Source organism: Gorilla gorilla, chromosome 12 (genome assembly GCF_029281585.2).
Source record: "Gorilla gorilla gorilla isolate KB3781 chromosome 12, NHGRI_mGorGor1-v2.1_pri, whole genome shotgun sequence".
Classification (NCBI taxonomy): Eukaryota; Metazoa; Chordata; class Mammalia; order Primates; family Hominidae; genus Gorilla; species Gorilla gorilla.
The window spans coordinates 46,365,806-46,386,271 of record NC_073236.2 but is presented as its reverse complement, the minus strand read 5'-3'; the positions used below and the strand labels follow the sequence as shown (position 1 = coordinate 46,386,271).

Sequence of the window (20,466 nt, the reverse complement as noted above, 5' to 3'; positions counted from 1 at the left end):
AAGTGGCAGTGAGCTGAGATTGCACCACTGTACTCCAGCCTGGGCAACAAGAGCGAAAGTCTGTCTCAAAAAAAAAAAAAAAAAAAAAAATCATAATAGGATTTTCAATCTACTTGGTGAAGAACCTGCATTGTGGGAGGAAAACTCTGCATATTTAATTTAGACTTTACCTTTCTTGTTTAGCGCCCTCAGTTTCAGCCTGAGACATAGATTTATTTTTCTGTTGTTTTAGAACATTATGAACTCGGACTTTGTAGCTCTCGAATTCAGAGGTTATAGTAGCTTGTTCTGCCTATAACATTTAAAAGAGAGAAACGTTTTCTATTGTAACAGGGACGTTCTATTTTCTTTCAGAGATTAACAAATTGAGATAAAAACCTGTTTTTGAAAATGAGAAAAATGGCTGACATTCTTTTTGGTTTCTTGATTAACCTTGCTAAAAAGCATACTTCTGTTGGCTTTACACTTAAAAAATTTTCTTTTTAATTGATACATAATTGTACATATTTATGGGGTGCATGTGATATTTTGATGGATGCATACAATGTCTAATAAGCAAATCAGGGTAATTAGGATATCCATTGCCTCCAACATTTATCAGGTCTTCATGTTGGGAGGCCTTACACTTTTTAAAGCCCTCTCAATAATACATATATTCTGATAAGAGATCTGTTTCTACCATGTCTTCTACCCTGGTAGATTAATTTACTAACCATACATTTTATAGTGACACTATGTGCTTTTGGAACTTTATAAACATTTTCTCTTATGATATCCCCTCTTTTTATAAATTTGAGAAAAATTAACTCAGAAATTAAGTTATTTGAACTTCAGTTTTCAAAACAGGGTGGTTAAGTGTTAAGTTCTAGGTCTTCCACTTTCTTGAAGTGATCTGTAAACTCCCACAACAGTGTTGCCATGATTGCTTAAATAAGACCTGCATCTAACACAACCACTGCACTGTCTCTGTTTTGGATGATGACAAGAAAGTAGGCCCCCACAGCCATGCTATTAAAATGTTATTTTATAATCATTTAGCCCTAAGAACTGTAACACGTTTCTAATAAAAAAAGTTGTATAAATAAGTGACACATAAATTGCAAAACAAGATTGAAATGGAAAAAACATCATGTTTTTCCTTTTGGCAAAAAAGGTGATCCAACTTACGATTAGGGTTGGCATGGGATTGGGGTTAAAGCCAGATTAACTGAACAGGTTTTAATCTAGTAAGTGCTCTTAACAGGAAAATACTAAAAAGGCAGAGCACAGCCCTGGAGTAAACCAATGACTAGCTGATAATAAAATCCCAGTGGCTTGCTGTGGCTGCCCTGAAGAACGCACCTTGGCAGCACGGCTCTCTTCCTGTAGTGCTGTCACTCTCTGCTGGTATGCACTTAGCGTACGCTGGTGCTGTTCCGCAGAGGTTTTCAGGTGCTCGTGGATTTTGTGCTTCTCTGATGTTATTTCAGCCAGCTGTATCTGGGGGTAAATCTTTAAATTTAGCTTTAGCAAATCCTATCTTCACTAGTTAAAGAGGTTTTCCTTAAAATACAAACTTTAGGTTTGAGACATAAGTACATATAAGGCATAATTAAGTAGTGAAATATTTTTATGTATTATTATTGAAAAAGTAGAGACAAGTAGAACATTGTCTAAGTTATCTTTTCTTAAACCAACATCAATTCAAAAAAAAGAAAATCCCAGACTACATATTTAACATACAATGTTTAAATACTTCAAGACATTATATATATAAAAATATACACAAACATAGCAAACGTATAAAATCATTTTATAAACTGTTCCTTGTGACTGCAACAGCATTAAGTTCAGATGCAGGCTTATTTTATTTTGCACTATTCTATAGTATATTACGAATTTCCAAATACATGAAAATAATCTAGCTTGAGCTAAACAATATACTCCAGTTATATGCCAGACTTGATTTATTGTTGTAACTTCCTCAAAATGTTGAGGAATCTTTCTAGATATCGTTATAGGATAATTAATAAAATCTCTAAATGGTACCTCACTTCTACATGAAAAAACATTTTTTTAATCTTAAAAAGTAAAACCCTTACTTTATAGACTTCTACTTGCTGCTGGCTTGCCTCCAGCTCACCTTTTAAAGATGCTTGAAGTATTAAGTGATCAGTTTCCTATAGAATGAGAATCTTGGTTAAATTTTTTTTAATGTTACTCATAAATAAATTATGAATAAGTACTAAATATGAAACTGAAAAATTAACGTACTGCTTGCTTTGAATCTGCCAGTTCCTTTTTGGTTTTCACAAGCAATTGCTTGATTTTGGTGTTTTTTTCTTCATATTGTTGTACTGAAGACTGTAATGAAGCTAGCACAAGAAATAATTTCAGCAGAAAAAGATGTAACAATTTTTATCAGTGAATTTAAATACACAAATATGTCTTCTTTGTATTGGCTTGTCTTTAAGCCTGTTTTAGCTTTTTATTATGGAATACTTCAAACATATGTGACAGTAGTAACAACAGTGCCATAAACTCTACTGTACCCAACTCCTGGCTGTAACAATTACAACCCATAGACAATCTTAGTTAACCCAGACCAGGAAACAGCAAGGTACTTAAGAAATGTTAAAGTGAATAAATGTGGACTACAAACATCTTAATGGCAAACAGTCTTACACCCATTCTGGGTCCCCAGTAACATTTATCACTGTGTTAAACACCTGACTGACAGTGAAAGACTGGTGAAATAAACAAGTAATGCCCCCCACCAAATCAAGTTGTTATGATGAAATAATTAAAAAGTAAAGTGAATTTTCTTTAACTCACTTATTTCTTCTTGTAGGGTTTCTTGTTTCTGTTTTTGAATTTTTATTTCTTGCTCCAAATCTTCTATCTTGTTGTTTTTATTAGTTAACTTTTGATTTAGTTCTTTCATCAAACGTTCATAATCAGCTATTTCCATATTCATCAATGTGGTTTGTTGGGCATCCTGCACATTTTATAAGTAAAAGATTTACACAATAGTAGATCAGTTCATTTGTAAATTTTTTTTTCATTTGTAAAATTGCTAAAATGATGCCACAGCAATAAATGGGTGCTTTTCTGTAATACTGAAATCGTTTACAGTGTAACAAAGAAATGAGGAGTTGGATATTTTCTAGTTTTTAATTTTACAAAATATTTTCTAATAGTTTAACCCAACTTTCTTAGTTTCATTTTATTTCATTATAACTAACTACAACTAGCAGCTGTAGCTTGTGGAGCTCTTATTTATAAAATACTAATATGTCAAGTGGCTCTTATAGTACATTTCTTTTTAGCCTCATCTTTGAAGGAGTAAAGTCAGCCAAAGTTTTAAGTATAATACAAATTTCAAGCCTTGACATTAATTAAATCTTAATGTGTCATACAACAATCATGTATACAAAACGAACTGTCAAACCAAAATCTTGTAACTCAGGAGCCTAGATTCTTCTGAAAGGACTGGTACTTAGAGAAGTAAGTTAAATTTCCAATTTTTTGAGCAAATAATTTATAAAGCATTATTTTAGTACCACAAGTAACATTCTAAAATATTCCTTTTCAACATGTATAGAATAGTTTAACAATGCAGGCTGAGTGCGGTGGCTCACACCTGTAATCCTAGCACTTTGGGAGGCTGAGATGGGCGGATCATTTGAGGTCAGGAGTTCCAGACGAGCCTAACCAAATTGGTGAAACTCCATCTCTACCAAAAATACAAAAAATTGGCCGGGTGTGGTGACGCATGCGTGGAATCTCGGCTACTTGGGAGGCTGAGGCACAAGAACTGCTTGAACTCGGGAGGTGGAAGTTGCAGTGGGCCAAGATCATGCCACTGCACTCCAGCCTGGGCCACAGAGTGAGATTGCAGAGAGAACAGAACAAACAGAACAACAAAACAGAACAATGTGAATATTACATCAATTTTGATCCTAGTGTTTTATTTTACCTTTTTAACCAGCTCTAATTCTTGCATGGTTTTCTGAAGCTGTTTCTTTTCCTTTTGAAGTTGTACCTGAAGTTCTTCAAGTTCATTTACAGTAGTGGCATGTTCCTGAAATTAAAAATAAAAACAACCCACACCACCCAACCAACATTAAAAAGGTATTTTTAAGGGGCTTTAAAATAAATCTGACGGCCAGGCGTGGTGTCTCACACCTGTAATCCCAGCACTTTGGGAGGCCGAGGCGGGTGGATCACAAGGTCAGGAGATTGAGACCATCCTGGCTAACACAGTGAAACCCCGTCTCCACTAAAAACACACACGGAAAATTAGCTGGGTTGGTGGTGAGTGCCTGTAATCCCAGCTACTCGGGAGGCTGAGGCAGGAGAATGGCATGAACCCGGGAGGTGGAGCTTGCAGTGAGCTGAGATTGCGCCACTGTACTCCAGCCTGGGCGACAGAGCGAGACTCCGTCTCAAAAAAATAAAATAAAATAAATCTGACACGCTAAAATACAAAAAGTTTGGTAATATTTCAATGTTTAAAATATATACACCCCAAATCACAGCATGGATTCTCAAATTTATGGTTGGTATTAAGGAATTAATGAACTCTGCTGTATTCATAAATGCTACTCTTAGTAAGTCTTCCCTTCATTTAAATAATATATTGGTAAATGCATCATATATATGTGAATCAATCTCATAGGATTGTTTTTACCTTTATCTTCTGTTCTTTCTGAAGTTTTTCAGCTTCTAATTCTTTGTCTACCATTGCTTTGGCTCTCTGGACTTCTAAAATCTGTACTTCTAATAATTTGGCATTAGACTGTAGTGTCTCAATACGAGCCAGGAGATCTTCATTATCAGAATTTATTGTTTCACACTGAAATGACAAATGATTCATTACTATAAACATGCAGAAAACATATACAGCAGAGGAAGAATGAACAGGTACATTAATGAGAATATTGGCATAGTGTGACAAATGAAGATTTCCAAGTCCATGCTACAGAACGATAATATTAAGAATCAGTTTTAAAATCTGTCATTGAAATACTAATATGGTAAACCTTACAAGAGACCAGGTGCACTGGCAGAGCAAAGAGCAGAAATGAAAAACAAACAAACCCCCAAACAAACAAACAACCCTCTAGGGGAACTGAGATTAGAATAATAAGCAAGATAGTTGCTAGCTGTTTCGTCTTATTCTTCTCTCCTAAGTGGGAAGGAGGGTAAAGTGGGGGCGGGAATAAATTCTGTTTCCGACTATATTTTTTAAATTTTTTATGCAAAAAGTATTGAGATTAAAATATACCTGTTACAGTTTTCATTTTTGGATTTATTAAAAAATTACCTGCAAAGTCGAATTTCTTAATTGTCTTGTAAGGTCTTCAATACGATGCTCAAAATTATTAGCACGTTCTTTTTCCACATCCAGTTGCTCTGACTGCTTTTCATATTCTAATAAAAGATTCTTCAATAAAAGAAGGATTTAACTTTGGTATATTATTTTGCATTCAACAGGTCAGACTTCATCATCAAGCCACCTTAAGATTCATGAGTCCATTCTGGATGCTTAAAATATTTACCCAAGTTGAACAGAATACCTAACTGGCATTAGGTAATAAAATTAGCACATTTTGGGTAACTTTTAGTATTGGAGAGTGGGGGAAATATATGAAAGAAGAAGAAAATTTTAAATATAAACAATATAATAGCTCCAAGGTTAAATATTCTACTCATTAACAAAAATGAGCTTCTGAAATGTAAACACAATTTAAGGATAGATAAAACGTTTAATAAACACAATTTAAGGACAGAGGATAAAAAGTTTAACCTGGATACCTAACTCCACCTGAAGAATTCTAATGAGAGAAATATTCCAGGCCTGACCTAATATAAGGTAAAGGTGCTAATGAAAGAACACTGGAAGACATTCATAGATTTAGTCTCTCACACTCTGCAGTGACACTTTCAATATTTCCTGAAGAATCCAAAGACAACTGAATTTTCTTTGATATTCCTAGTTGGCCTACTGAAGGACAGAATGATCAGACTTTTTTGCCACACCCAAGCTAATTAGGTTATCCACCAAAATATGTAAATGAGATTCAGTTTCGAGACTGCGTGTAGTTCTTTATGTTTTTCTCTCTCCTTCCTTATAAATCCTGTTTTTGCCTTTGTTTCTGGAAAACTTCTATTCTTCCCATAAATGTGCCTGCAAAATTACTAGCAAAATGGTGTTTTTAAAAAAATTTTTAACTTTTAAGTTCAGGGGTACATGTGCAGGTTTGTTATGTAGGCAAACTTGTGTCACAGGGGTTTGTTGTACAGATTATTTCACCATCCAAGTATTAAGCCTAGTACCCATTAGTTATTTTTCCTGATCCTCTCCCTCCTCCTACCCCTCCACCTTCTGTTAGGCCCCAGTGTCTGTTGTTCCTCTGTATGTGTCCATGTGTTCTCATCATTTAGCTCCCACTTATAAGTGAGAACATGTGGTATTTAGTTTTCCGTTCCTCCATTAGTTTGCTAAGGATAGTGGCTTCCAGCTTCATACATGTCCCTGCAAAGGACATAATCTCATATTTTTTTTTATGGCTGTGTAGTATTCCATGGTGTATATATACCAATTTTGTTTATCCAATCTACCACTGACAGGCCTTTCGGTTGATTCCACATCTTTGCTATCATGAACAGTGCTGCAGAGAACATACATGTACATGTGTCTTTATGACACAATGACTCACATTCCTTTGGGTATATACCCAGTAACGGGATTGCTGGGTCAAATGGTATTTCTGTTTTTAGGTCTTTGAGGAATCTGTTTTCCACAATGGCTGAACTGATTTACACTCCCACCAAAAGTGTAAGTGTTCCTTTTTCTCTGCAACCTTACCAGCACCTGCTATTTTTTTGACTTTTTAATAGTAGCCATCCTGACTGATGTGAGGTGGTATCTAATTATGGTTTTATTGCTAGCACACTGTTTATGTTTTCTTGCAAAGTTTATATTTGGAAGTTCCACTGAGATATTATGTATAAAAGAGAAACGACATTAACCAAGAGGACTGTGAAGCCTGGCAGTGCCTGCCTGTGGACCTGGACCTCTTGTGTCCTTGGCTCACCTCCGCAGGCTTCTCTGGTGGGGTGTTTTTTTTTTTTTTTTTTGAGATGGAGTCTCGCTCTGTTGCCAGGCTGGAGTGCAGTGGCGCGACCTTGGCTCACTGCAGCCTTCGCCTCCCGGGTTCCAATGATTCTCCTGCCTCAGCCTCCGGGGTAGTTGGGATTACAGGCATGTGCCACCACACCTGGCTAATTTTTATATTTTTAGTAGAGATGGGGTTTCACCATGTTGGCCAGGCTGGTCTTGAATTGACCTCAGGTGATCCGCATGCCTCAAGCCTCCCAAAGTGTTGGAATTAGAGGCATAAGCCACTGAGCCCGGCCTCTGCTGGGTCTTGTGTGGCATTTACGCTCTTTTGGATCGTGCTTGTGAAATCTTTTTTTTGAGACGGGGTCTTGCTCTGTCGCCCAGGCTGGAGTGCAGTGGCGCAACCTCAGCTCACTGTAACCTCTGTCTCCTGGGTTCAAGCGATTCTCCTCCCTCAGCCTCCCAAGTAGCTGGGACTATAGGTGTGTGCCACTACAGCCAACTAATATTTGCAGTTTTAGTAGAGACAGGGTTTCACCATGTTGCCCAGGCTGGTCTCAAACTCCTGAGCTCAGGCAATCTGCCTGCCTAGGTCTCCCAAAGTGCTAGGATAAAAGGTGTGAGCCACCATGCCCGGCTCTTGCTTCCCAGATCGGATCCTTGACTAATGCACTTTTGTTTCTAATTCTCACTTACACATGGTCAATTATTTGACTCAACTGGTGGCTGACTGTTACAATCTGAATTTTGATTTTATAGTCTGTCCATTTACTGATTTCAGTGGCAGAAGACAAGACTTGGGAATCTGGAATCTGGCTTATTTTTTATTTTTTTTGAGACGTTGTCTCACTCTGTCGCTAGGCTGGAGTGCAGTGGCGCGATCTCAGCTCACGGCAGCCTCCACCTCCCTGGTTCAAGCAATTCTCCTACCTCAGCCACCACGTCCAGCTAATTTTTTTGTATTTTTTAGTAGAGATGGGGTTTCACCATGTGGCCAGACTGGTCTCGAACTCCTGACCTCAGGCAATCCTCAAGCCACGGCTTCCCAAAGTATGTTTTTCTATGTTTATTTATCTGAGTCTGCTACTTCTTGGCACACATGCATACAGGGTTGAGGTATCACTAGGGTCTTTTCTTTTCCATAGAAAGAAGATCCTGTGCTTGTTTAGTATTTGGGTAGGCTCCTCTAGAAATCAGAGATATTTATCCTCTTAGTCTCTATCTGGCCTTCTTCATTTTTACTCATTCTGGTTCCAACTGCTGTCAATAGCTGTAAAAACTGAATTGCTATGCCAAGGCATAATAAATAATGGCTCCCTTTGGGAAATTCTGATTTTAATCAAGTATTATTCCTAAGGGGAGTCTTGGAACAAAAATGAATGCCATGCATACAAGAGTCTACTTTCCTTATGTAGGGTAGACACTTCTAAACATCTAAATAATTACAAATTATTGTCCCTCTAGGACTCCTGTGTGTTCAGATCTTTTAATAAACCGATACAAGTTATTACAAGTGATATGAACACTGAAAAAACTAGCCAAATTAACAAACTCCAAAAATTACTCAGTATCTTTATAATGATGCATCCTGAAGAACCTAATAGAGCGTAGGTACATGTGTTTTTAAAAGTGATCAACATTCTTAAACATTTCAGCACCTCTGGTTCTACCTTAAATCCTGTCACATTTTTATACGTAAGTTTATATTACATATGAAAATATGGTAATGAAATTTGAAAATTTAAATTTATACATGACAAAGAATTAGTATGTTTATATACAAAGATCTTACAAATCCATTAAAAAACCCATTTAAAATTTATATATGGGCTTCTTCATAAGAGCAAGTTACAAGAGGAACTTGCTTCTTTACATTTTAAGAGACCCTATAATCTATTAATTTCTTCCAGAGGTAGACCAGGCATATCAATTTCAAATAGTTAAATCTATCAATTTTTTCCTTTGTAATTTGTTAAAATACTTTAGGTAGGGGTGCAGTGGTACAATCTCCGCTCACTGCAACTGCCACCTTCCAGGTTCAAGTGATTCTCGTGCCTCGGCCATCAGAGTAGCTAGGACTACAGGTGTGTGCCACCATGCCCAGCTAAATTTTGTATATTTTGTACAGACAGGGTTTCGCTGTGTTGGCCAGGCTGATCTCAAACTCCTGGCCTCAAGTGACTCACCCACCTTGGCCTCCCAAAGTGCTAGAATTACAGGCGTGAGCAACTGCACCTGGCCGAAATTTAGTATCTAAAGTTTGAAAAAGTCTTTTGTATGCAGAAGTCAGTTAAAGGATCAAGTATTTCATTCTAGGTTTTTAAAAAATATTTTTCACAAAATTTTTTAATCCATTCAGAATACATTTTGGTATGTGGAGTGAAATAAAAACCTAATTCCTTAGAAGGAATTTCTTTCTTCATTGGTTTCTGTTTCAAACTTTACTGAGATGGTATAGCTTAGTTGATGAAACAATAGATCTGGAACGAGACTCCCTGAATTAAAATTTCAGCTCTGCTCTATTACTTGTTCTGTGACCCTGAGGTCTCTTAAGAAATCGGAGTCTGTGACTTTGAGTTCCTTCATCTATTTATGCCTCAGAGTCCTCACTTGTAAAGTGTTGATGCTAATATACTTGGGGGTTGTTTTGAGAATTAAGTGTATTGAGATATGTAAAGTGCTTAGAAGAGAGCCTGGCACCTGTTTGTTGTTATGCAGAAATATCTATCTCTTCTGCTACATTAATCTGTACCATTCTTGCATCAGAATTCTACCACATTACTGTAACTGTGTGATAAGTTTCAGTGTCTCTTTGAGTAGGATGTCACTTTTTTCTTTTCATTTAAAAAAAAATTTAGCTACTCTTGCTAGTTTTTACTTAAAACTTAGAATTCTGTCAAGATCCAGCCAAAAAAAACTACAATTTTCAATGAATTTCTCTTAGAATTTATAAACCAATCTGAGAATTGATAGTTCAAATAATAGTCATCCTATATAAGTTTTGCAGTTTTCTTCATTAAGTGCCAAAACTTCTCATTTAAGTGCTTCCTAAGATTGGATTTTATGGCTGCTGTGGGATATATTTTTTCATCAAATCCCGCCTGATTACCACTCACTCTCTTCTCCGTACCCACCTTACTTTTCTACATAGTATGTATCTTCTATTTTTGTATGTTTGCCTGTTATTGCCATTGGGATTTTTTTAAGTCCTAAGAGGATAGGAACTCAGTCTATTTGGTTGGCCTCCAACCTGCCCCAGAACTCAGAAGTCAGTCTGCCACATAACATTTGCTGAATGAATACCTGAAGAAATGTAGTGATGTTTATCTTGCATTCAGTGATTTTGTTGTACTTTAATTTTTAATTCTCATCTTTTTAATAATACATTTTCATGTTACTAAGGTAAACATACTTTAATTTTTAATTCTTATCTTTTTAATAATACATTTTCATGTTACTAAGGTAAACAAGCATATTGCGTCCAAATAACAATGCTTCACCTTGTTTAAGCTTCAGGTTTATTCACTTGGCCATAACAATATTAAATAATCACAGTAGGAATAGGTTATCTTTTTGTTACTGATTTTATTAGGAAATCCCAAAACAAAATTTTACTTTTATAAACAACAATTTAAAGGCACTATTTAGGCCAGGTGTGGTGGCGCATGCCTGTAATCCTAGCACTTTGGGAGGCCGAGGTAGGTGGATCACGAGGTCAGGAGTTCAAGACCAGCCTGGCCAGCATGGTGAAACCCCGTCGCTACTAAAAATACAAAAACTAGCCGGGCATGGTGGCGCACACTTGTAGTCCCAGCTACTCGGGAGCCTGTGGCAGGAGAATTGCTGGAACCTGGGGGCAGAGGGTGCAGTGAGCCAAGATTGAGCCACTGCACTCCAGCCTGGGCGACAGAGAGAGACTTCATCAAAAAAAAAAAAAAAAAAAAAAAAAAAAAGCAAGCCACTATTTAAAGCTTAACCACTTGAAAATCTTGATATTAGGAATCTATTACATTGCACCCCAAAACAGAATAAAGATTTACTAAAAAATACAAGGTGACTGTTTTGTTGACAATAGTTTTACATTTCTACTACATTTCTTAACTTAGAAGTTATTATTACAACTTTTATAACTTGTTATTAAAATGACTATTTTTTACCTTATAGCTTTCTGCTCCTTGAATGAGATCTCTCATGGAAGCAGATAACTGGTCCTTTTCTGATCGAAGAGATTCAAGTTCTTCCTTCACAGTCTGGGTCTGTTTTAAACACAAGTAAAATTAAAGAGGTTTTTGTTTTTTTTTTAATGGATAGAAAAACTCTTGATTTTTAAAAATGTAAGATTCCTGAATCTTACATTTTTAAAGTCAGCTCACCTCTTTTCTGCTGGAATCTAGTTCTTTCTTTGCCTTTACGGCAACTAATTTTATCTTATTTATTTTCTCCTCCTTTTCTTTGCATTCTTTTTCCAGATTTTCTAAAAATAGAAAATAAATGGATTACATACAAACTCAAAAGGAAAAAATTCAAATTACTTGCTTATTTTAGCCCTAGATTATTTGGGAGCACAAAATTGGTAATTTGATATTAAAATAAGCAGTAAAAACAGTAATATCATTTTTTAAAGTGGAATTTTATTCATTATGTGAGGCAAACAATGTAAAAAGTTTCCATTGTCTTTAATCCTCCAAAGTAGTCTACTTTTTTCTAGCCGTTTCATATGTTTCTAGGAATTAGAGGCTTTCAGGACTTCTTTCTCATTAGATTTCCTGGAAATGCAGGTATGCTAGGACTTTAGGTGATAGCGTGCAAATTAGGATCAAGTATCGGAGATATCAGATGCAGATCAACATTTATGCTCCATAAGTGCACTCCTCCTCTTGGCTGCTGGGTCTGATTTTCACAACTAAACCTGTAATATGTTTTACCTATCCAATATTGATCTCTCTGTTAACTTCTTTAGCTTGAACTCCTGAGTTCAGGACTTCTTGGTATTTGTTTCTAAAAATTCAGTTATGATCTGAATTTCTGTCCTGGCCTATTAATTTACTTGCACCGGTGCCTTCCCTCTGGCTGCCATAGTGAAGTGTCTGTGTGTGGAGCAAAGGCCAATTGTTCCACATCTGCATTTCATCCTGCGTCTCATTACCTACTCAAGCATCAGAGCAACAATTCTCCCTCCTCCTTCTGCAGCAATAATTTTCCCCTTTCTAGTCGATTTTTTCCTAATATTTTATAAACATGCAACAAGAAAAATTATCATCAAGAAATTAAGGCCAGGAACAAATAGTGAAAGCAGTTAAAGAGGGTAGGGGACAGGTGAACATCTTAAACATGCTGTTATTCTTCCCATAAAATAAAAAATTAAACCACACTGCCCCTCTAAAATAAAAAAATTAAACCACCCGGTCCCTCTAGTTTTGTCCCATTGCTTTTTTTCTCCCTATAGCAAATCCCTTGAAAAGAGTTGTCTATATACGCTCTCAAACATTGCCTCCCCCATTTGTTTCTAGAACCAACTGCAATCAAGCTCTGGTTCCAGCATGTCATGGACACTGACCTCTATGTTGCTTAAGGCAGTGGTCAGGTCTCAGCACTCATCTTATTTGATACATCAGCAGCACTAGCAATGGCTTTTTCCCTCTTGAAGCACTTCTTTCACTTCCATGTCACTTGCCTTAGCTTTCAAGACATTTTATGTTCCAGGTTTTCCTACCTTACTAGCTGTTCCTTCTCAATTTCCTGTGTTGTCTCTATCTTCTCTATGTTTACATGAATGGAAAAATGTCTCTGGTCTCCATCTTTTGGCTATACTCCCTTGGTAATTTGAATCTCCCAGCTTTATTTATTTTTTTGAGACGGAGTCTCGCTCTGTCGCCCAGGCTGGAGTGCAGTGGCATGATCTCGGCTCACTGCAAGCTCTGCCTCCCGGGTTCATGCCATATTCCTGCCTTAGCCTCCCGAGTAGCTGTGACTACAAGCGCCCGCCACAACGCCCGGCTAATTTTCTTTTTTGATTTTTAGTAGAGACGGGGTTTCACCGTGTTAGCCAGGATGGTCTCAATCTCCTGACCTCGTGATCCGCCCGCTTAGGCCTCCCAAAGTGCTGGGATTACAGGCGTGAGCCACCGCACTCGGCCTCTCCTGGCTTTTAATGACCACTCTTTAACTAGAAGTATTTATCTCTAGTTTAGCTCTCTCCCCTTAACTCCAGATTTGCATAGCATTCTAACATCTTTACTTGGACTGGTATTTAAACTTACTTCTAAAACTGAACATCCCAATCTGCCCCAATCACCCATTATAGACAACTGGGAGTCATTCTAAACTCTTCAATTTCCCTTACCCTAATCTAATAGGGCACTAAATTCAGGGATCATTGGCACATTACATACTTCTAAGTCTTCGTTTCCTGATTCTTATATGGGAATAAAAGAGCTATCCTATAATGTTACTGTGAGGAATAAATGGATAAGATAAAGTCCTAACTCCTCTGCACATCAATCATACTAGTGTGTTTATGATCAGGCTCCTACCTCTCCAGGAACTTCCTAGTACGTGCCTTGATGTATGCTATATGTCAACCTACAAGCACCTGCTCTTCCTTCTTCCTAGAATACCTTTCTTCCTGTGTAAAATTTCTCATTCTTCAAGACTTGGCTGAAAACCCTATTCTACACTGCTTTTTTTTTTTTTTTTTTTAACTCAAAACAGTGTTAAGTTCCTATGCTGTTAGTACTGTATCCTGTCCACACCTCAAACAACAGTGAGATCTTTGAGCACATGGTCTGTACCTCAACCACTTTTCTATCACCAGGGTCTAGAATAGTTGGGCATTTAAATAAAATTTGCTAAATGAATGAAAAATCCAAAATAAATCAGGAAGCCATTTATAAATCACACCAATCTTGCTTGGGTTAAACAATAGAAAGTAACACTTTTGAAAGAGAAGGCAAACAGGTGTTAAGAGGGGCAAGAATGTGAGCTCGAGGAAAAGACAGCTACGAACTGTGTTTTTAACAACTCATTATTTGGCTACTATATTTCCCAATCTATTCTAACACTGACAAGAATCTGTCTAATTAATTGTGACAACATCTGCAAAATCATAGTTACCTATTTTTTCTTCCAACTCTTTTACTGAAGACAGAGGATCATTTTTTACAGAAGGTGATTTCGCTAAGGAATCCTAGATTTTACAGGGGGAAAAAAAAACACAAAACAAAACAAAAACCAGAATCAGAATTCATTTTCCATAATGAACTGGCCATCATGTTAAGCATAAGAAAATCACTATCAAAGAGAATTCCTACAGAAACCAATTTGGTCAACAGATTTTCCCTTGTTAGACCAGAAAATTAATACTGACCTTACTATGCATGTGGCATTTACTATTAAAAAAAAAAAGTAGTAACCAAGGCCAAGATAAACAACCTGATACATTAAATACATGTGTAATAAGGAAAAGATTAAACGATTTTTAATCTTTAATTTTTAAAGAAAACCCTAAAATTTTAGCAATACCACCACAGCTCTCTTACTTAAAAGTGCTCTTTACAAAAAATAACTAAGCATATCACACGAGAATGAAACTCAAGTTTTTTCATGTTTAGTTGTTTTGCTAGTGACTAATAAACTTCTGATCAAGACATTTAAACCCCTAATCATTTAATCTTCTATAAACTCAAGATTTTAAAAGTATCTAAAACTCCCCAAAAATAAATGTAATAAACTGGACATACAACATGGAAATGTCTAATGCACTTTTCAGAAAGTTGCCACTTGAGCTTAAATGGTAAAAATTTACTTTTGACGTCAAGGTGTAAAAATGTTTAACATATATATTTTAGAGTTGAACTAAGAATTTATTTGAAACAATAGAATTCAAATGAATGGTACCTTTAATAGTATCAACTCTGCTCTCCTATCTCGTAATTCTGATTCTTTTTGTTCTAGTAGTGGCTTTAGGTTTTCATGTTCCTTTATAAAACACTTTTCTTTTTCATTATGGATTTCACTTTTGCTACATGTTTGAGATACTTCTTCAACTTGAATTAAAAGATTCTGATTTTCAAGCCTTGTTTTTTCATTAGCATTCTTCATTTCTAGAAGATCAGACTGCAGGGCCTCTTTTTCTGACTGTATTTCTTCTAACTCTTTCCTTAAGAGAACTTTCTCTTGCTCATAGTCTCTCAATAAAGACTTAAGTTCTTCACACTGAACTACACTCTCTTCTTGAAGGCACTTAATCTCTTTTTCTAACTCTAATACTTTTTCATCACGCTGAAAAGCCAGGTTGCATTTTTCCTCATTTATTTTTGCCAAGGATTCACCGACTGCCTGTAGGACGTTAACAACATCTTTCTCTTCACTGTCTTCTGAAACTTCTGACCCCATTTCTTTAAGAAAACCATACAACTGAGTTTTAACAAATAACTTCTGAACTTGCTCATTTTGAAGCAGTTTATTTAAATTATCTTGCTCTTCAACCATTAACTGAAGTTTCTTTTCTAATTCAGTAATATGTTCTTTAAGGATAACATCTTCTTTTTGAGACAAAAAAACCTCCAAATCCCTACTCAGCTGTTTTTTTTCTGAACTGAGTTTATTGTTTTCCTCATAAAGAGACTTCACTTCAGCTGACAATACTTCTTTGTCTTCAGAGAGAACTTTCATTTGAACCATAAGTTTTTCTAGTTTTTGGTCATTTTGATCCTTTTCTTTTAAAGTCTCCTCTAGTCCTCCTGTTAATTCATTTACCTTTTGTTCTAGTTCACTGTTGTACTGGGTTGTTTGCTCTACTTTCTTCCCAAGTTCAAGAATCAATCTTTCTTCCCTTTCACATTTCTTATGGAAATTATCCATTTCTTCATAGGAATTTTTCAGTTTATTTATAAAATCATCTTTTTCCTCAGTAAGAGAATTTATCTTTCCTTCTAATTCTTTTAACATGGTATCTCTTTGACTGAGACTAAGTAAGTATACTCCATTCTTTTCTTGAAGGTTCTTTATGGTATTTTCAAGTTCTGGTACCAATTCTTGTTGAGATAGTAACTTTTCATTTTCTCCCTGGAGGCGATTCACAGTTTCGAGAAGGGCATCTTTTTCAGTAAAAGCAGTTCTGAGCTTCTGCTGCAGTTCATGAACATCAGATGCTTGCTGTTGCTTCATTGATTCAAACTCTTGACTTATTTTTCCAGCAGATTCCCCCAGTTCTGTTTGTAAAATTTCCATAATCTCTCGTAAAGTCTCATAATTTAAAATTGCTTCTTGCTTTTCTTGCTGTAGGTTTTCACACTGTTCCTTAAGACCCTGTATTTCAAACATTAATGTTAATTTTTCTTTTTCTGAATCTGACAAAAATGTCTCATTTAGTTCTGATATTTCTTTTTGATGTTGTTCCTTAAGACTCTGTACTTCTTTGTTATGCTGTTCTACAGTATAGCAAAACTGTTTATTTAAACCTGCTAGCTCAGATTTTAATTTTTCAATTACACAGCCCTGTTCTTCTTTAGCTAGTAATAATTCATTAATTTTAAACTCTAAGTCTTCCCGTTCATGAAAAAACTCATCCTTTATATGTTGAGCATCCATTTCAAGTTTTAACTTAAGATTATTCATATAAGTTACCTCATCTTTTAAGATACTGTGTTGAGATTCAAGTTCTTTTAAGGTATCTTCTAAGTGTTTGACTTTTTCATTTACTACTTGTTCTACAAATGTATTTTCTTGCAAGAGAATAGAACATATCTGATTGTCTTGGTTTGCATTTGAGGTGGCTTTCCTTAAATTTTCTAACTCACATTCATATTTCTTCTGGATGTTCTTTTCACTTGCCTCACATTGTTTTACTAAGTTCTCTTTTAGCTCGTTCAACTTATTTATCTCTGCTTCATGTTCCTTAGCTGATGCTTCAATCTGGCACATCAATTCTTTCACCTCTTCTTGGTGTATAGCTTTCAACTGTAAAAGCTCTTCCTGCAAACTATTAATATTTTTTTGGTAATGCTGAGAATTGGCCTCAATGATATTTTGGAGTTGAGTAACTGTTTCCTTCTTTTCATCAGTGGTAGCGTCTAATTGCTTTTGCAGATATAAAATTTGCTCCTCAAAGCCTGGCCTAATTTTCTCAATCTCTTCTTGTAGTTTTTTAACATTATCTTCAGAGTTGTTCTGAAATTTAAGTTGTTCTGAAAGTTCTAATTGCGTATTCATTGCTTCTTCCAGTTGCTTTTGTAAGTTAGCTTTGTCTTCACTGTATTTGGAACATACTGCCATCAACTCATTTTTCAAATTTTCAATTTCTTTCACATAGTTTATATGTGATTGTTCCAACTCCTTATGTGCATCTCCCATCTTTGTTACAGAATCCTATTACAAAAAATAAGCACACATAAATTATTTAAGTAAGACAAAAGGAGCCTCTGACCTTAGGAAAAATATTAGCCACAAGCTAAGTAGAGAGAAAAGTAAATGAGCAGAAATGTATTTGGAGAAACATGATACTGATATTCCAATAACTCTCCTTAGGTGCTGCCTATCTAAAGTATGACAATATATATCTACAATATTAAATCTATTACTCAAATTAGCTCAGACCTAATAGGCAAGAAATAGGCAAGAAATGCCTCTGAATGCCGTAGAACTAAAGAGATAATGGTATTTAGTCATGTGTGAAAATCAACTTACTTTTTTTCGCTTTTAGTAAAGATGGCATTATAGCTATAAAAAAGATAATGCAACAAAAGTAAATGTCACCTCTGTTGCTGTATAGTTAGGTGATTCAGTTATTTTTCTTTTAAAATCTCAATCTCGGTTTCTTTGTTTATATTATAAAATATTAATCAGATTAGATGCTTTTTAAAGTCTTACCTCTAAAATTAATGACTACACTATATGTTAATAAAAAAGAAAAGAACACTAAAATATTGACTTACCTCAACCTCTTGCTTCATTTTTATATTTTCCTTTTTCAGAGAAAGACACCGTTGCTCGGTCTCTGCTTTTTCCAGAAGAAGAGCATCCAGACGTTCAGTTAATGCCTATTTTAGAACAAGATTTATTTGCCTGGGGTTAAAAAATGGTGGATTGACCACATGCGTAATTATCTCCTGACCTTTTCAAAACACACTGAAGTGAGAATAAGAGATTTTAAAAGGTAGAACACATTGAGCAAAGAGAAAAGGAGAGAAGATATAAGGATAAGAGAAATTTCAACACATCTTTGGAAAACTGAATTACGGAGGAGGATGAACTGAATTAGAAGCAGGAAGAAAGCTATAACCTAAGGACCTGCACAAGGAAACACATGAGAACCTGGCAAATATTCTGCAGAACTGAAATGCTCAGAATTGGAGGCAACAGATATTGTTGAGGGAGGTGTCATGTGTGGGGCTCAAAAATTGGTGATTGGTCAACAATCTGAATAGGGACCAGTCAGAGAGTAAGCAAGAAATAATCTATGTCCTTCCTCCCTCAGAGACAGGTTATTCTCTGCAGAAATTAAAGAGGAAATTAATGAGATGGAAAAAAAAAATCAATAAGCCAAGAGTCAGCTCTTTTAACACAGCTATCAAAATAGACACCTTTTAGTAAAACTGATCAAAAGACAGAAGTTCCAAAAAATAATACAGTGTAAAAGGAAGCACATCTACGTAAGTCGGGGATGGTGGCTCACGCCTGTAATCCTAGCACTTTGGGAGGCAGAGGTGGGCAGATCACTTGAGGTCAGGAGTTCAAGACCAGCCTGGGCAATATGGTGAAACTCTGTCTCTACTAAAAAATACAAAGAAAATTAGCTGGGTGTGGTGGTGGGTGCCTGTAGTCCCAGCTACCCTGGAGGCTAAGGCAGGAGAATTGCTTGAATCCAGGAGGTGGGGGTTGCAGCGAGCCAAGATCACTCCACTGTACTCCAGCCTGGGTGACAGAGCAAGACTATGTGTCAAAAAAAAAAAAAGAAAAAGAAAATTATTATGAATAACTATTTGTCAATAATAATGAAAACTCAATGGAAATGGATAACAATTCCTTTAAAAATAAAGCTTTACTGAGTCACAAAAAATTTAAGAAGCATAATACTATATTTAAAAATCAAATAGTTAAAAATTGTCCACCAAAGAAAACAGGAGGAATAGATGGTTTTTAAGGTGAGTTCTATCAAATTTTCAAGGGACAGATCCCAATTTCATACAAACTCGTTCAGACAAAATAAAAAGCAAGAATAATCCCCAAGTTATTCTATAAAATCAGCATAACTTTAAACCAATATCCAAGTACTTACAGAAAGGAAAAATCAAAGACCCATTATATGACAAATCTAAATGCAAAAATCCTAAATAAAACATTAGTACACTATCACTATTGCTAATCAACATTGTATTAAATACCCTAGCCTGTAAAATAAAGCTTTAAAAAGACAGGAGGTGGCCAGGAGTAGTGGCTCATGCCTGCAATCCCAACACTTTGGGAGATGCAAGTGGGAGGATCATGTTTGAGCCTAGGTAACAGGCGAGGCTCTGTCTCAAAAATAAATAAAAAAATAAGACATGAGGCATAAAGATTAAAAAAGAAATGGTTTTTCAGATGGTATGACTGTTTATATAAAAAATCTAGAAGAATCTATAGGTAATTAGAAACAACAGAGTTTCACAAAGTAGATATAGGATTAATATACAAAGTCAGTTCCATTTTTGGATACTAGTAGCAAATATTTAGAAAATATAATTACAAAGAAGACAGCATTTACAATGGTATCAAAGAATATCAAGAGTCTAGGAAAAACTTTACCAAAAGATGTGTGAAGGCGAGTTCCACAGGGGAAATTATAAAACTACAGATTCCACGCAATTCCAATTAATCGCAATGAAGTTTTTAATGGAATATGACAAAATTCTAAACGTATATGGGAAAGTAAAAAACCAAGAATAGCCAGGATACTTTTGAAGAGAACAAAGAGAGGACTTACTCTCCTAGATATCATGATTTACTATAAGGCTATAGAAAAATAATAAAGACAATATAGTATCAGCAAAGGCACAGACAACCAATGGAAAACAAGTTCAGACAAATGCAAACATATTTTTAACCATAATACTAGATTAATGGAGAAAGACTATTCAATAATTAAGGTTGAAAAAGTTATTGATATTAAAAAAGACTTCATACCATATTATAAACAAATAAACTCCAGATGGATTAAGATTTAAATGTCAAAAACACAGCTTTAAACTCAAGAAACCATAAGCTGGCCGGGTGCAGGTAGCTCATGCCTGTAATCCCAGCATTTTGGGAGGTTGAGGCAGGCGGATCATGAGGTCAGGAGATCGAGACCATCCTGGCTAACATAGTGAAACCCCATCTCT

At 35.8% G+C, this 20,466-nt stretch overlaps 1 protein-coding gene across 4 annotated transcripts in view; it reads right to left on the bottom strand.

Annotated features, from left to right (window-relative positions):
• The window catches only part of GCC2 (GRIP and coiled-coil domain containing 2), a 62,291-nt gene that overhangs the window by 21,374 nt on the left and 20,451 nt on the right, over positions 1 to 20,466 (bottom strand). For all 4 annotated transcript variants that reach the window (XM_031008188.3, XM_031008186.3, XM_031008189.3 and 1 more), the window contains 13 exons: positions 18,043 to 18,147; positions 15,005 to 17,476; positions 14,222 to 14,294; positions 11,482 to 11,582; positions 11,266 to 11,364; positions 5,309 to 5,428; positions 4,673 to 4,837; positions 3,959 to 4,063; positions 2,815 to 2,977; positions 2,254 to 2,354; positions 2,082 to 2,159; positions 1,342 to 1,479; positions 171 to 292 (listed from right to left, as the gene is read on the bottom strand). In XM_031008188.3, coding sequence (XP_030864048.3) covers positions 171 to 292; positions 1,342 to 1,479; positions 2,082 to 2,159; positions 2,254 to 2,354; positions 2,815 to 2,977; positions 3,959 to 4,063; positions 4,673 to 4,837; positions 5,309 to 5,428; positions 11,266 to 11,364; positions 11,482 to 11,582; positions 14,222 to 14,294; positions 15,005 to 17,476; positions 18,043 to 18,147 — 3,842 coding nt within the window. The remainder of the gene's footprint in view (positions 1 to 170; positions 293 to 1,341; positions 1,480 to 2,081; positions 2,160 to 2,253; positions 2,355 to 2,814; positions 2,978 to 3,958; positions 4,064 to 4,672; positions 4,838 to 5,308; positions 5,429 to 11,265; positions 11,365 to 11,481; positions 11,583 to 14,221; positions 14,295 to 15,004; positions 17,477 to 18,042; positions 18,148 to 20,466) is intronic.